At 32.3% G+C, this 15,438-nt stretch overlaps 1 protein-coding gene across 1 annotated transcript; it reads left to right on the forward strand.

The window, feature by feature from the left end:
• The first annotated feature begins 5,403 nt into the window (after window positions 1–5,403).
• On the forward strand, window positions 5,404–11,224 carry LOC126734236 (uncharacterized). The gene is made up of 2 exons (XM_050437771.1): window positions 5,404–5,622; window positions 10,397–11,224. Exons 1-2 carry the CDS (start codon window positions 5,404–5,406, stop codon window positions 11,222–11,224), a joined length of 1,047 nt encoding a protein of 348 aa, XP_050293728.1.
• The last annotated feature ends 4,214 nt before the right edge of the window (window positions 11,225–15,438 follow it).

The following is a 15,438-nucleotide window of genomic DNA, read 5'->3' on the forward strand; positions in this document are numbered from 1 at the left end:
GAAAATGTCAAATTTAAATGCGCTACAAAATAGAAAATAGATCACAGGTTATAAGCAAATAAACTTACACGGGCACGCCGCGGTTGATAATTTTGGAATGAGAGTATTTATAACGCGTGTTAGAAATTAATCGCCCGACTTCATTAAAATATTATTTCTATTAATCATACTAATAATTAGATGCAACAACGCCCAATGGCCGTTCCCGTAGCAATATGTTATAGCTTTGGCGATTCATCTTTCTTTAAGGTTTTTATTATGTGTATATGCTCCTTATATGTAAAAGAGATGTTTGCGAGAAGAGCTCATCAAAGTTTTTTATAAAAGCTCTTAATATATGTAGAAAGAGAGATTGCCGGATTATTTTTAGGTAGTAGGATTAAAAAAGTGTCTCGCTTTAAAGTCCGAAACCTCAAAAACTAATAGAAAATCTGAAGTATTTGCATTTTGACTAGTGCTGTCTAAGAAGATTGCCCTATTTAAAAATCCATCCATTCAGATGTCCAAAATCCCAACAGAAATATTCCTAAGAAACAAAAAGCAGAATATCAGAAATGACAGTATATTATTAATATTCTCTACTAATATTTTGAATCCAAGATAATTTGAAGTAAGATTTTAGAATTATTGGCATGTTATTGGCATTTTTTATTTTTTGTATTGTTAATATTAATCATTTATGATTTGCCTATTTGTGTGCTTTTACAAAAATTAAAAAATGAGATAATCTAAGAGTTCAAAAGTTTATAATTAACAATAATAATAATATCATATACTTATATACTACTTATACAGTATAACAATATACTTTTAAAAATGGTATGTTGACATGAAGACCAAAACATTGGATAGTTAGAAAAACTCTTATAAATATTTAGTTCAAATAATAGATAACTCAAAAAATACAACAAAAAATAATTCTTCTTCTCATTGAAGGTTAGCGACCACATTGCGTAAGGCCTTCCTATCTCGCACTACATGGAACAGTTCTTTAACATTCATGTCTGTCTTATCTCTTATATTGCGAAGCCAGGATTTTTCCTTATAGTCTTCCTATTCCCTTCTTCCCCTCTATTTCTCCCCACATTGTCTTGTAGCGGTATATATTTGTTGTTGAACAGAAAAATATATGCAGTTTTACGGATCTTAAAAGTCTTTAGTAGTTTCCTTTCATATCCAATGTGCTTTAGTACTTATTCATTCATTATTCTATGCTTCCACGAAATAAGCTAGCATGCTAGTCTATAAATTCACATCTTCAAACGATTTTAGCTTTTTGACAGTTTTTTAAGGTCCAGGTTTTCTTTCTATACAATAATACCAATGAACCTTAATCTAATTCGCAGGGACAGACTTCTATTTATGAACATTAAAGAGTAAGCAATAAATATCTTCCTGATGATCTTGATTTCATCGTCTGGATTTAGTAGGTCATTAATAACCGAGATATTTGTATTTGAACCCGCTCTACTTGTTTTCCATTTAGTGTGATAACAGGGTAAATAATAGAGTTTTTACTTATTGATATGAATTTTATTTTCTCTATGTTGATGGTAAGTCCTACCTTTTCGCATACTCGGGTAAATCTCTTTAGTTCTTAGCTCTTCTGCACTCTCCACCATTCGTCATATTAATATATCAATATATTCGTCAATATTGTCTACGAATCTAAGATTATTATTCAGTGTGTCTCCAGTATTCACCTCTTCTCTTCTTTCCTCGGGCGCCCTTTAAAACATGAACTAGAAGTATAAGTTAAAGAGTTGTGGGAACAGGCCACAGCCTTAACATTAGCCCTTTGTGTATTTTGATTTCTTCCCTCTTTCTATCTTCAACCCGCACTACTGCTATTTAATTAAATTATAGCTTCTTTATTATGCGTATTTCACTTTGATCCAAATTAATACTCTTAAGATTCTTGATAAGTTTGTTGTGTTGGCTTTATCAAGGCCGGAAGTCAGATGAATACACTTTTATTGTACTCGCTATATCGTGTAGTATTACTTTTAAAGCAAACAAAGCCTCTCTAGTAATCCCCCTCTAAAACCAAACTGGATCACGTCCAGTTGGTCTTCACATTTGCAGTATATTCTCTGTTAGATTATTGTTAGAATTTTTACGGTGTGACTCATCTAGCTGATCAAACTATGTTGGTCGCATGATTTGGGATTGTTCTTTTAGGTAACGAAATAAACATTGGTTTTTCCTGTGTGGGTTGCTTATGACCATGGATATGTTTTCTCTCGTACCTCCAGAAAGTTCCTTTAATTTTTAATACACAGTAAAGGCATTGTGCTTGTTATTTAGTTCCTCTATTTCACGTTTTATACACAACAATTTTTTATTTACAACATATTTTGTTTCATTCACTATTCTTTGGACCTCTTTATGTCATGTTCTACTTATCCGTTTAATTGCTTGTATCTTTCTTTGTTGGTGTTTTTATGTTTTTACCCTTATCTTCCATAAGGTTGATGATGCCTTGGTTCATCCATGGTGTTTTCGCTGTTTGATCCTTTCTGCACATGACTTATTTCTCCACCTTCAGCCTTGTTGTTTGAACTTTATTCCAGGTAGTATCAATATTTGTTGTTGATGCCTCGGATAAATTTCTCTTATAGATCATTGCAGTTTCCTCAATCTCATTTTGACATTGGCTAACAGCAAGTTGTGTATAGTTACGCTTTTTATGCTGTTTCTAAACCGCCTGTTGATACACATAAAATTTATTTGTTTCCTAATCGGGTGGTTTTCATTGTCACCAGGTGATGTCCAGATGTAGAGTCATCGAGTGGGTAGTTTTTAGAAGGTATTTGTAATGACCAACTTCTTTTCTTGGCAGCACTGTATGTGTCTGTCACCTCTTTCATTCCTATCTCCTAGACCAATATTCCCCACAACATTGCCAACTCTGCTTTTACGAAGTTTGGCATTAAAATCCTCTATGACTATATTAAGCTCGTGCTTCGTCAAGTTCGTGTTTCGTGTTATTATTCTCTCATTGAGGGGTATGAAGTTGATGACGTATTGTTGAAGCTCTTTTTTCATCATAATACCCACACCATGCCTGTATTCTCCGGTGTTACATCCTGAGTATAGCACCACATCTAAGATATATGGTGCATTTTATATTCTCATCGAGTTTGAAGGTGTAACAAAATTTTTGTTTTTTGTTTTACAAAAATTTATGATTTATGTTTGCAAAAAATTAAATCTACACTCCTTTTCTATAAATGTGTGAGTATAGCTTTTCCTATACCTCTCTCAATCCTATTTCACAAGTTTAAAATCAGAATTAAATCTTTGATATGCAAGAATATTATTGCAAGCATAACTCATCTAGGTGACTGTAAACATTTCATTTTCGTTTCTACTGAACTGAATGACCGTTGAAAGAAAGGGAAGTTTTGTGATTTGAAATAACGAATTTGACACAGTGAGGAGTCCTCCTATCATCTCCTATTAAGATCAAGTATAATTAAAAAAAATTTAACTTACAATTTAAATTCAAAAATTTTGGTATTGAGAAAAATTACATCGTGGTACAGAACCTGTAGCCATACAGAAAATGATTTAAGTACAAAATAGTATACATTTTGTACTGCACTTCACCCAGTTTTATATTAATTTAATTTGCAGTGAAAAGGCCTTAAGCCTGCAAAACTAAGAAAATTTAAAAGTATTTCAATTTAATTGCAGGTATTCTGATAATAGAGAGAAATGTATTGTGATACGTGGCGATCACCCAGTTTTATATTAATTTAATTTGCAGTGAAAAGGCCTTAAGCCTGCAAAACTAAGAAAATTTAAAAGTATTTCAATTTAATTGCAGGTATTCTGATAATAGAGAGAAATGTATTGTGATACGTGGCCAGTGGCATCGCACAAGTGTAAGGAAGAGATGTTAGCAATTAAAAAGTTGCATTAGATCCATGTTACTTAAAGATTAAAGACTAAGATTAACTTAAACTTAAAGATTTACCAAAGCCTTCATTGCTAGATGTACTAGAGCGATAACAAATATTATAAAAAAAATAAATAAGTAAGACAGTAGACAGAAAAAAAAATCATTAGGCACTTGGACTTTTCTTCCAATTTTTTTATTCTCCATATCCTTTTAAATTATCTACTACTGTCTATGGTCAAACCATTTGAATAGCAAACATATAATTTTAATACCATCCTCTAAGATGCCTAAGATGGAGAGGTATCGGGGTATAGGAATGAAAATTGAACATTTTTATTTCTTTTTTCCCTTTTCAGATCAAGTCGTTTCTTTTACCTAATAAACAATAAAATTAAAAATCAACAATTTATTACTACATATAAAAAATATCATTGTATTATTTTTTGTCTTTTTTTCTATTATTGTTTTGTTTTAAAAAATTATGAGGTAAATTATTTTACTGCAAGTGATTAATTATCTATCTTTGGTAATCAAATTGCAATGGATTTCCAAACTTATTGTAACTATAAGAATTTTTATAAGAAGTTTCAATTTAAAAAGATTTATCTTCATGGTGCAATTACATTTGCTCTACATTTTGCCCATCTCTATGTAAATCATCCTGAAGCCTTAAGATAGTCCCTTTCGGCATTTAATGAGACAAATATTTTCTGACCATCAGCAAAACAGAGAAAAAAATAAAACACGATTAGGGTCTTAAGAGTGGATGTAAAATTTACTTGTTTTGGCGACGTTTTGTCTACAACGTAGTTTTTAAAGTCCTAAAACAGCCTTTATTTATTTAAAAAAACCTAATATTTTGGTTAAAAAATTTAATTGAATGTATACTTATGTATATAATTTTTGAAGCGTATCACTATTTATTGATTTTTAAAAAAGAGTTTGTTTTTTTTTAATTTTTAGATACACTAATATGGCGATATAAGAATCAAGGTGGAACGTTTTGAAGATGAAGTTATTCTATTTATCGATCTTCTAGAAATTGTATTTTTCTGGATTAACTTTTTTAAGAATAAACTAATAACATAACTTTGTTACCATTCTTCTTGATATTTTTTACTTTTTTCTTATATCACCTTTCTATTTCCAAACTAGTATTTAGATCTTCTAGAAATTAAGTTTTTCTGTCGTAGATTGTCCAATTACATACAAAAATCATCATTTTGTTACCATTATTTATGATACATCAGGCTGAAATGATGATATTAGAATAAAATAGTCTTATCCTCCAAGTTTTCCAAAGCCTCAAATAAACCCTACAACTGCAATTAAACAAAAACCTCTCAGTAACTATAAAAGAATCTTATTACAAAATAAAGAAATAGAAAAATCAGAAAATAAACCAGCAGTACTGCCTAGACCACAACTATCTACACCATCACCACGCAGATTTAATATTTCAAAAGGACTTGCTCCAAACAAGAAAAACCCTGAACATGAGATACAGCAATCCAATGATGCCTTTTGAAGATTTGGCATTTCCAACCTTGACATCCCTTGCATGGAAAACAAAAGTCCTGGAAGAGTTATCCAAACGCTTTACTAACCTGCCTGTTTTTATTGGCCTTCATCATTGTAGTGATGTTTTAGCTAATAAAGAAGACGAAGAAGAAGAGACCATTTCAAGATCAGAGAAGAGATTTAAAGAAGATACTGTAAGTAGTCTACACAGGTTGTTACGATAACAAAAGAAGAAGAGCTTAAAGGCGAGCAAAATCAAATTTGATTAGCCCTAATGCTCTTTGATTGCAATAATATACCTATAAATAAATTTAGCAGAAACGTTTCTGAAACAGTAAGTAACAATAAAACTGAATGGGTATCAAACGCGTGCCGCTACCTCTCTTTACTGCAAGAAATCTGTAAGAAGCAACTAATCGAAATAATGGAGAAAGAATAGGAAAACCAGAGAGAATTGGAACTTTTAGAATAAGAAAAGAGGAACTGGACCCTGGCAAACAGAAGTTGGATAATTTCTACGTGACCACGAGAGAAGATTTTGCTAATATGAAAGAAAAGATGGCGTCAGGAATATGCAATGTCCATGCCAGTGTTTCTCACTAAATTTTTAATAACAAAAGTTCGAGGAGTATATGGATAAGTTTTGTAAGTAAGAGGAGAGGAAAGAGCATAAAATTTTTAAGATATCTTCGACTGGTAACTTGTTGGAGCAGGAAAAGAAAACCAAGATCTTCCAACTGATAGAAATCGAACTGGAGTTCACGGATCGAGTGAAGCAGAAGCTGAAAGGCAATGTGTGAGAGTGAACGTATTTCAGCCAAAAAATGGAGGAGAAGCTTTTAATTTCTTAACTACTCTCTAGATCCTATGAAAATTATGTTTTTCTGGCATAATTTATCTAGCTACATAAAAAAATTATTATTTTATTAATATACTATTATGATAGCTAAGACAGATTACGATATAAGTATAAAAATTTAACCTTTTTAACATCACCTTTTCATTTCTTTGCAACTCTAGAAATTGCGTTTTTCTGCTATAGCATACCTAATGTAAATCACACATCATTATTTATGATATTTAGACTTAAATAATTAATAATACTAATTTCTTTAGGTAAATTAAATGTCGCTTCAATTAATTCATCGGCATGTAACACATTATATCGAATATTACAAAATCCATCATCGAATTTCGATCTTATCCATAACAGAAAATGTTATGCAAAAGTCGCTATTATTTATATTTACGAAACTGTTTTAGCAAAATACTTACGACTTACATAATAACATCGGACGGTGTGCGATTGTAAGTGAAATTTCGCAGATCGTGAACAATTAGAAATTAAATTTTCAATAGAATGAAAGTCGATTGTTGTTTAATGCCCGACGCGATACTTTTGGGTTAATTGGAGGTTTCCTTATTTATACTCGGTTAAATACTTTTATGTTTATGACCTTTTATAGGTGTATTGGTAATAAATGTAGGTAATAGCAAGAGTAAATAGAAGAACATTTACTTCCTATACTATTTTATCACGAAATCTACATAATCTGCTAACATGTATTGAGTTAAAAAAATTAATAATCTTTTAGGCAAATATATTGCTTATTTACTGTGAAGGTATAATAAAAGATCACCAAGGTATTAATAAACTATTAATTTTCCTTTCCACTAGTTGCCTAACACTCCATAAATTTCCTAACGAGTGTTATTATTGTGACAGTTGTCGACTTATAAATCGGCTTTGTTTGACCATTAATTCTGTTTTGATAATTTATTATGTTATTCCTGCTTTTTTTCGGTGCACGCACGGGCCGCCGCGCCGGTTAAATTTTAAATTTATTATAATTATGAAAGTTGCCAATATATCAGAAAACATGAATGGTCGAAATATATTGTTGTTTATCTGCAGGATTTATTCAAACATGTGAGAAATCTGTAGAGACTTAAGATTTCTTTATGAGGAATTATTTAGAGGGTGTTTTATTGGAAAGGATAACTATTTTAAGGGCACATAGGAATTATACAGGAAGTTATAAAATATACATAATTTATCGTCGTTAAAAGGTGGTTTCGCAAGAATACGATTTTTTTAATTCACATGTAACTTTTGAGTAACCCGGTACTATTTTTCCACGTCTAGGGCAGAGGCCTAGAGGTAACATTTTTAGGACATAATAACCTGAAAACTCACCCTGTAAATTTTAATGTTTTTTTTGTTAATGAACAATTAGAGATATATACTTCAGATGCAAAAAACTTCCATATAAACATTGTAGGTGGAAATTCGAGTCGAATGAGTACGAAAATACTGTACGGTGTAAAATAAATCGGGAAGATCTTGAATCACCGCTTTTTTACTAGAATAAACGATAGGAACTTTAAATTAAAATAGATATATTTGAAAAAAAAATTATAGATTGTTTTAGATTCACACTTCAAAACAACTTTCAAAAAAATATGTATAATGCTTCAAATAGCAATTTATTATTTAACAAACAAAAATTATAAATAGGTTCAAAATTGTATTCACACCCGTCACCTTGCATAATTGTAAATAAATTAAAGAATTATTACACAGTTGATAAATATAACACAAAATTAAAAATTTTGAGTATTTTTTCCATTTGTTTCTCTAATATTCTCCATTTTGAAACTTGTTTAAAACGTAAACCACAATCAAATCTATGTTAAAAAAAGTATGCCATATGCTAGGAGCATCTAGACTTTAGTATAGGCATAAAGAAGTTTATTAAAAAAAACTGAGAAACATCAATTTTTATTCTTATATAAATTCGTATTTTATAAAATATCTCCACAATAGTATAAAAATTAAAAAGGTGCTATCAAATAAAGTGGAAAGTTCAATTATCATTAAACATATAAATAAAATGAAAAATTACTTCAAATAATATAATAGGTAATTCATAATATTCAGTATCAATCATGAGCAAATAAAAAATAAACATAACCTGAAACTCCAAGAAGATATGCAAATATTTTTAAGAAAAGCCTGGAAAATCTAAAAATACATTGTTCTTTATAGTGTTCTGAGGATGAATTTATGATGGTCGAAACATGGATGCAATTGGTTTTGTAAGGAAAGAAGAAATTGAAGTCTTGAAAAATCTAAATTAATATCATAATTATATTTTATTCATGTCAGTAATACAGTACCACTTTAATCTAATAAAAATCTAATCTAAAGTAACACTCTAACCTAATGCCTATTATTGCAACGCTAAGTATGGTAAAACTTTCTACAAAATACAAGCTATAAAACACTTAAATAAAATGAATTACATATACATATACTAAAATTATAATTTTTTAAACAAATATTATATTTGCGTTATTGTACTGACATCTGTATTGAATTAAGGCATTTCTAAAATGGGCACCACCATATTGTCTATCGGATGGGCCATTTGAATACATGCACCCAAATTGCTCCGAAAGTAAGAGGTATAGAAAAATGTTTGAGACCAAAGATGTTCAGGACAGAGGGAGACATGTATCTGTAGAGGTCATTTTGACGTTGAGGTCGTTTTTCAAGGTTAATTTAAAGTCAGAGTAATTTTTTTAAATAGGAACTTCTATTTTTGATAGAGAATTTGAAAAGAGCGGAAAATTTTACGTTTAAAATGATATTTGAAACTTTGTTATCGGAACCTTGAAAAGGTCAAGTTAAGATGCAATTACAAAAAACTGATTTCTAGTTGTTGATTAATGTTTCTGTATGAATTAAACATTTCAAAAATACTTTAGCTGGTGGGCCAAGCAGAAACGTTTAAGTTTAACCATCTTGACCTTGAGGTTAATTATCCAGGTAATTTTCAGGATAGAAGTTTTTTTAATGTACCTCAATTTTTTTAAATATAAATAACATTCTATCGGATAACCGATTTAGTTTTCGGAAGGGGTTGAGCACAACCGATGCAATTCTAGAATTTACAATAAATGTAACAAATTATCTAGATACCTGCGTTTTCCTAGACCACACCAAGGCGTTCGATACGGTGCCTCACTCAACACTTCTGAATGTTCTAAATTCCTATGGGGTACGTGGGATCGCCTTAAGGCGAGAACAGACTAAGCAAACATTGTTGAGCAACAGCTGAACAACTGTTGAGCAAGAGTTGATCAACTGTTGGCAAACAAACGTCGATGATTGTTGGAAAACATCGGCGAACCTTGTTGCTGAAGAGTTCGTTCAGTCGAGCCAAAATGTGCGACGAAGACGATGCTTTACTCGCATGGTGCACGTTTTTAGTAATGAAAATTAAAAAATCGCGTAACTGCAGAAAGCGACGGTGGTGGCAAAGAAGTATATTCGCAAACAGAAAACGGAAGTTTTTACCAGAACTAAGAATGGAAGACCAAATGCTGTTCAAAAACTTTACTCGAGTTAATGCAACCGCATTTGAAAGTCTCATCGTTATGATTGGACCTAAAATTTCTGGACGAAAGAGAAATTGGACCTAGGGATAGTTACATTAGTCAGTCTAATGTAACTATCCCTTACTCTTCGATTTTCTGTAAGTGTTTTTATTGATTTAAAAGCTTCATCCCTTTAAGGATCAGACAAATTTGGACGCTTTCCCGAGGTTTTTTTTCCTACTGTGACGGTTCTGATTCTATTCCAATATTATGAGGATCTGAAGGGTTTAACTGCTTTCCAGAACTGTTCTTATATATTGTTGCCAACTGCTTCACTGTGTCATGAGGTGTTTCTGCCTGCTGTAATTAAAGAATGCGAAAGAGGAACCTTCAGTAAGGATGGTTTCTGATGAATCCTCGTATTGCGTGTTTTCCAAGTCCTGAAACAAAGTATACATGCCTATAGTATGGGTATAATAATAATACGCAGAGTACATATTTAGATGTTGGGAGGTCATAGGACACTTAATGAACAATTGCGGCCTTAGTTGGATATCCTTTTTTTAAATAATGTTTTTTTTTCAGTTACCAGATTCACCTGAAGACTGGCTCCAAATTTCCGATGACTATGAAAACTTATGGAATTTTCCTCAATGCTTAGGAGCCATTGACGGTAAACACGTCGTACTACAATGCCCCTTTAGAAGTGGAAGCGAATATTATAATTACAAGGGCACTTTCAGCATTGTCTTTATGGCAGTAGTAGATGCAAAGTATCGATTTTTCTACGTAAACGTGGGATGGCAAGGACGAATTTCAGATGGTGGTATTTTTAAAAATACACTTTTCGCGAGAAAACTAAATGATGGGACTTTAAATTTACCAGCTGAAAAACTCCTGCCAGGACAACAGGACGGAACAACACCTTTTGTATTTATTTACGACGATGCGTTTCCTCTACAGGAGAACCTGATGAAACCATTTCCCGGCGAACATTTGAAGGGGACGTTCCAACGCTCATTTAATTACAGATTATCGCAAGCAAGACAAGTAGTGGAAAATACTTTTGGCGTTATGTCGTCTGTATTTCGAGTTTTGCAAAAGCCCTTGCTTTTGCAACCTACTACTGCTGAAATAATTATTCTTACATGTTGCTACTTACATAATTTTTTACAAAATACTAAAACAATCATGGGCTGTTATGCTTCCCCTGGAACCTATGGCAATGAAGATGTTTCAACGGGCATTTTGGTTCATGGATCTTGGCAAAGCGAACCAGAACCTTCATCTACATTTATAAAGTTAAATAGAATTGATAGAAAATCAACCAGAATAGCACAGGAAGTTCGAGAACAATTTGCATATTATTTTTCAGGCCAAGGAAGAGTGCCTTGGCAAGACAGACTGGAATAAAATAATATGTTTTATTATAAAGAATTAAAAAAGTTTACTTACTTGTTCTTGAGTATCTCTTGTATGTTTTGGTGTATTCTTGTCTTTTAAAAACATTAAATGTTTATATCCAAACCAACGGGACACGTATAATTCATTTGTTCCTTAGCCAGATTTTGTGACGCTTTTTGCACATTCCCTTCTAAACTGGGTTTGCAAAACTTTCCATTTTCTCTCAATTTCTTTTCGGGATAGTTCTAGAACGGTCGCGTCAATATTGAATGCGTCAGTTCGTTTATTTTTGTTTTTATAAGCTTCATTTTCGGGATTCCATATATTTGAATGTTCCCTTATAAGCTCTATCAAATTTAGAACTTGGTCTTCTGACCAATCGTGCGACATTTTCAAATGAATTGAACGTTACTCTGCCGATGTACCGCTTTCGAATGCCTGAATTAAACGAAACGCATATTGACAAGTTTGCGCACGTATACACCGGTGAAACTGTTGACGCACTGTTGGTCAACATTTCAACTTTGGGTTTTGTGATGCTCTGAGTATACGAGAGATACTTTTTGTTATACCGTTCTTGTTCCAGATCATGCTCTATGAACTACCAGAGGGCGTTCGATAGAGTTAAGCATGAGGAACTTATATCAGTGCCTAAATAGATTTTTATATATGATAAAAATCTAAGAATCATCAAAAAATTTTACCATCAAAATGCTAAGATCAGAGTAGGCAACCAGTTGGCAAAAGCTATTTCAATAGAGCGTGGAGTGAGGCAAGGATGTGTACTATCCTCTGTGTTGTTAAATGTTGACTCCGAACATATCTTCAAGCAAGCCTTGGAGGAATGTAATTAACGGCCAACGTTTGAATAGCATCAGATACGCAGACGACGCAGTGATATTCGCAGACAATCTAGAAGGCCTACAAATAGTGATAACACGTATAACTGAAATTAGCCAACGGTACGGACTAGATCTAAACAAAAAGAAGGAAAAATATATGGTCAATAGCAATCCAGCCAAGTGAAATAATTGAAAACTGCACAAATGTAAACAGTCAATGGGATTAAATACGAGACAACAAAATTCAGAGCAGCTTTTATAAAAATGAGCACCTTTTTTAAATGCCTTGATCTGGCTCTAACACATAGATCTTCGTACTACAGTCCTATACTTTTTCAGTTCTGCTATACCGAAAGAAGGTTTGGATGCGCTTGGAAGCAGCTACGAAAAAAATTGAAGCATTTGAGTTATGGTGTAATGGATGCATCCCAAGTTATTACCACAAAATTTAGAAAATGTAAATAGGAATACCTGGGCTATATTTTGAGAAAGAAATAACGCTGTGGCCTCCTCCAATTAATTCTACAAGTAATACTATATGCCAAGAGGAACCCAGGACGAAGACGAATTTATTGGTTTCACAACCTAAGAAAATGGTTCAAAATAACCACGACTGGACTGTTTCGCACAGTCGCTAATAAAGTAAGAATTATTGTGTTAGTTGGAATTCTGGACCTATACAGCTTTCTTTCGGATCCAGACTTTGCTAATCTGTCTGCCTGAGAATAAATTTCTTCCTTTTAGGTCTTTTATGACCTAGCGCTTTTACTTGACTACATAAGTAGATAATATTTCTGTATTTTAATTGCTGTTCTGTCAACCACCTTGCACAAAGTTTAATTGCGTGAGTTTCCACCTTAAATATCCTCACGGGCTTGCCAAGGCTGACTGCTATCTCCACTATTAGTTTGCACCCATTGTCAATGCATGAATTCGTCTGGAAGCCTTCAATATGTGAATGTCTGTATTTTTCAGTAACTTTCTACTATGTTCCCATGTTTCCCGGTAAGAAATGATGATCGTAAAGAGTTCGGTGTATGTTGTCTTTCTTGACATGATGTCAGATGGTATTCTCAAAGTGTTGTTACTGCAAATTTTTTCCCAACAGCTCTGTTGAATCAATTCTGACGTCAATTGCAACCAAGAGACAAAAAATAAAGAACTCCAAGTCTCGGTCTCAAAACATAATGTTGTCATTTATGTTTTGAGACCGAGACTTTTTATTTTTTCTCTAATTACGTAGGTCTCTTTGAGATAATGAGCAAGTTCTTTTAAGTTGCAATCAAGTTGCCATTTAAAGCATAATATGGTGCTTAAGGCCTGGAGGAAGCTACACTGAAGAACACCTCTATGGTAGCTGTTGGTAGTAATGTGAAAGCACCTGCATTTTAGGCAAGTATGTCTTTAATGGATCGTCACTTCTGCCTTATATACAGAAATTTTATAAGGGATAAGCCAAATATTAGATTGTTGAGTAATGTTACAAGTTATCTTGAATATAACAAATAAAGCTTACAACGTTTTCTTGAATAATTCATTTTCTCCTCTACATACACGGTTTTCTTAACAATATCAATTATTCAGGCAAAATTTAAGCGACAAAGTATTTTATTAGTTAATAAACTAAACTCAAAGGTTAAAAAAGTTACAAAAAAAAATCAGGTTTTCAAATTTCCTAATTTTACGTGAGGAAAAACATCATTAATTAATTAATCAATAATACCAATGTCAAACACGTGGTATTATAAGCGTAGTAACATTAAATTAGTTATAGGTACATCGGCTCATACTACTTGGACAGATTTTAAATCTTTAAATATCCGTCATGCCCCCGTTGACATGCAAGCTTATAAGTTGAATGAAAATTTTCCCAGACATGCAAGTTTTAATTCGAAATCGTTGGCGAATGTGGAAAATGCGCCGTTAATAATAGATAAAGAACTTTGGAGGTCGCGTATTTATGTTTAATAGAAGTATTTTTTTTAACGCACGAACGTTTTAATATTTTAGTTGTTGCGGGGGTATAATTAGGTCGTTCGATTATGATCTGTCGTAAATGAGGGTGGTTAGGTTTATTACTCGGACATAACTAGAACACGAATATTCTCGAAATGTCTTTTTTTAACGTCACAGATTAATAAACTGGACGTTGTCAAATTATGGTAATCGTCGCTACGGATGAAATAGATTAAGTTTACATTTGTCGGTATAGCAAGGAACGTATTCAACTTTTCATGTCGTCAAATGTATTACGCCTTAAGAGCAATTACCCACTTTGAAGTCAAACTGATATCAAATATCAATTTGGTGTGATAAAAAAAACACTGGAACCATCTAAATTGCATAGTATAAACTTCCATGCAACTGAAGTCAGTTATAAAGTCAATAAGCATTTAATCAAGTTAAAATATTTGGCCGATCTCCCAACAGCAAGAAATTTCGTTTCTATTTTGGATCTGTAATACTGGAATTAATAAATATCGTAATGGAAATAAGTGAGTAAGACTGATCATAGTCTACAAATCAGAGTTCAAGTAAATGAAATCGAGCAAGTGACGCAATTTAAGAATCTGAAATGTATTTTAAACCCAAACTGGAGGGCACAATAAGAGATTAGATGTAGAATAGAAGAATCAAGCCACCTTCCTTAAACTCAAAAAATTCCTCAGAAATAAAAATCAAAACCTTAAAATAAGATATAGAACTCAAAAATATTATGTTTGGTCAATTCTTTGTACGGTTTAGAGACCTGGACTTTAAAAGCAAGTTCTATAAATAAATTAGAAGCAATCGAGATGTGGTGTCTGAGAAGAATGCTGAGAATATCATAGGTAGATCACATAAAAACTTCTTCGAGGAGTACAAATAGAAGGTCGCGGGATTTTTGAAGTAATAAAATGAACAAAAATATCATACCTCTACTTCTTCTTAAGATACTATACTATAATCTTACTTACATATCTTACTATGAGATGGGAATGCTATGAATTCTGGCACCTTATCGTTCTGGGTAAAATCGAAGGAAGAAACGGAAGAGCAAGAATTTGCATGGCAATCAAAGAAGAAGAATGCTGGATAATGTTGGTAAGTATATCTTCTTAGCCAATGTTAGGGTGGAAGTAAGCCAATAGGTTTTCCTCTTTCTTAGATATCTTAGATCAACTTCTGTAAATTTGTGGTATAATTAGAACCACGACTTATTGTATAATTTCACTGATTAATCTGTAGATTTTTGCATCTAGAATTCTTTAAGATTCTTTAAATTTAATTTTTAAATTATGCTTTGAATATTCTGAAAATTGTGTTTTTCTGACATAGTTTACCCAATGGGAATACGACGAGAGATAATGATTACGCGTTTAAGTATTTTGCCTTTATTAA

Source organism: Anthonomus grandis, chromosome 3, assembly GCF_022605725.1.
Source record: "Anthonomus grandis grandis chromosome 3, icAntGran1.3, whole genome shotgun sequence".
NCBI classification, from domain to species: domain Eukaryota; kingdom Metazoa; phylum Arthropoda; class Insecta; order Coleoptera; family Curculionidae; genus Anthonomus; species Anthonomus grandis.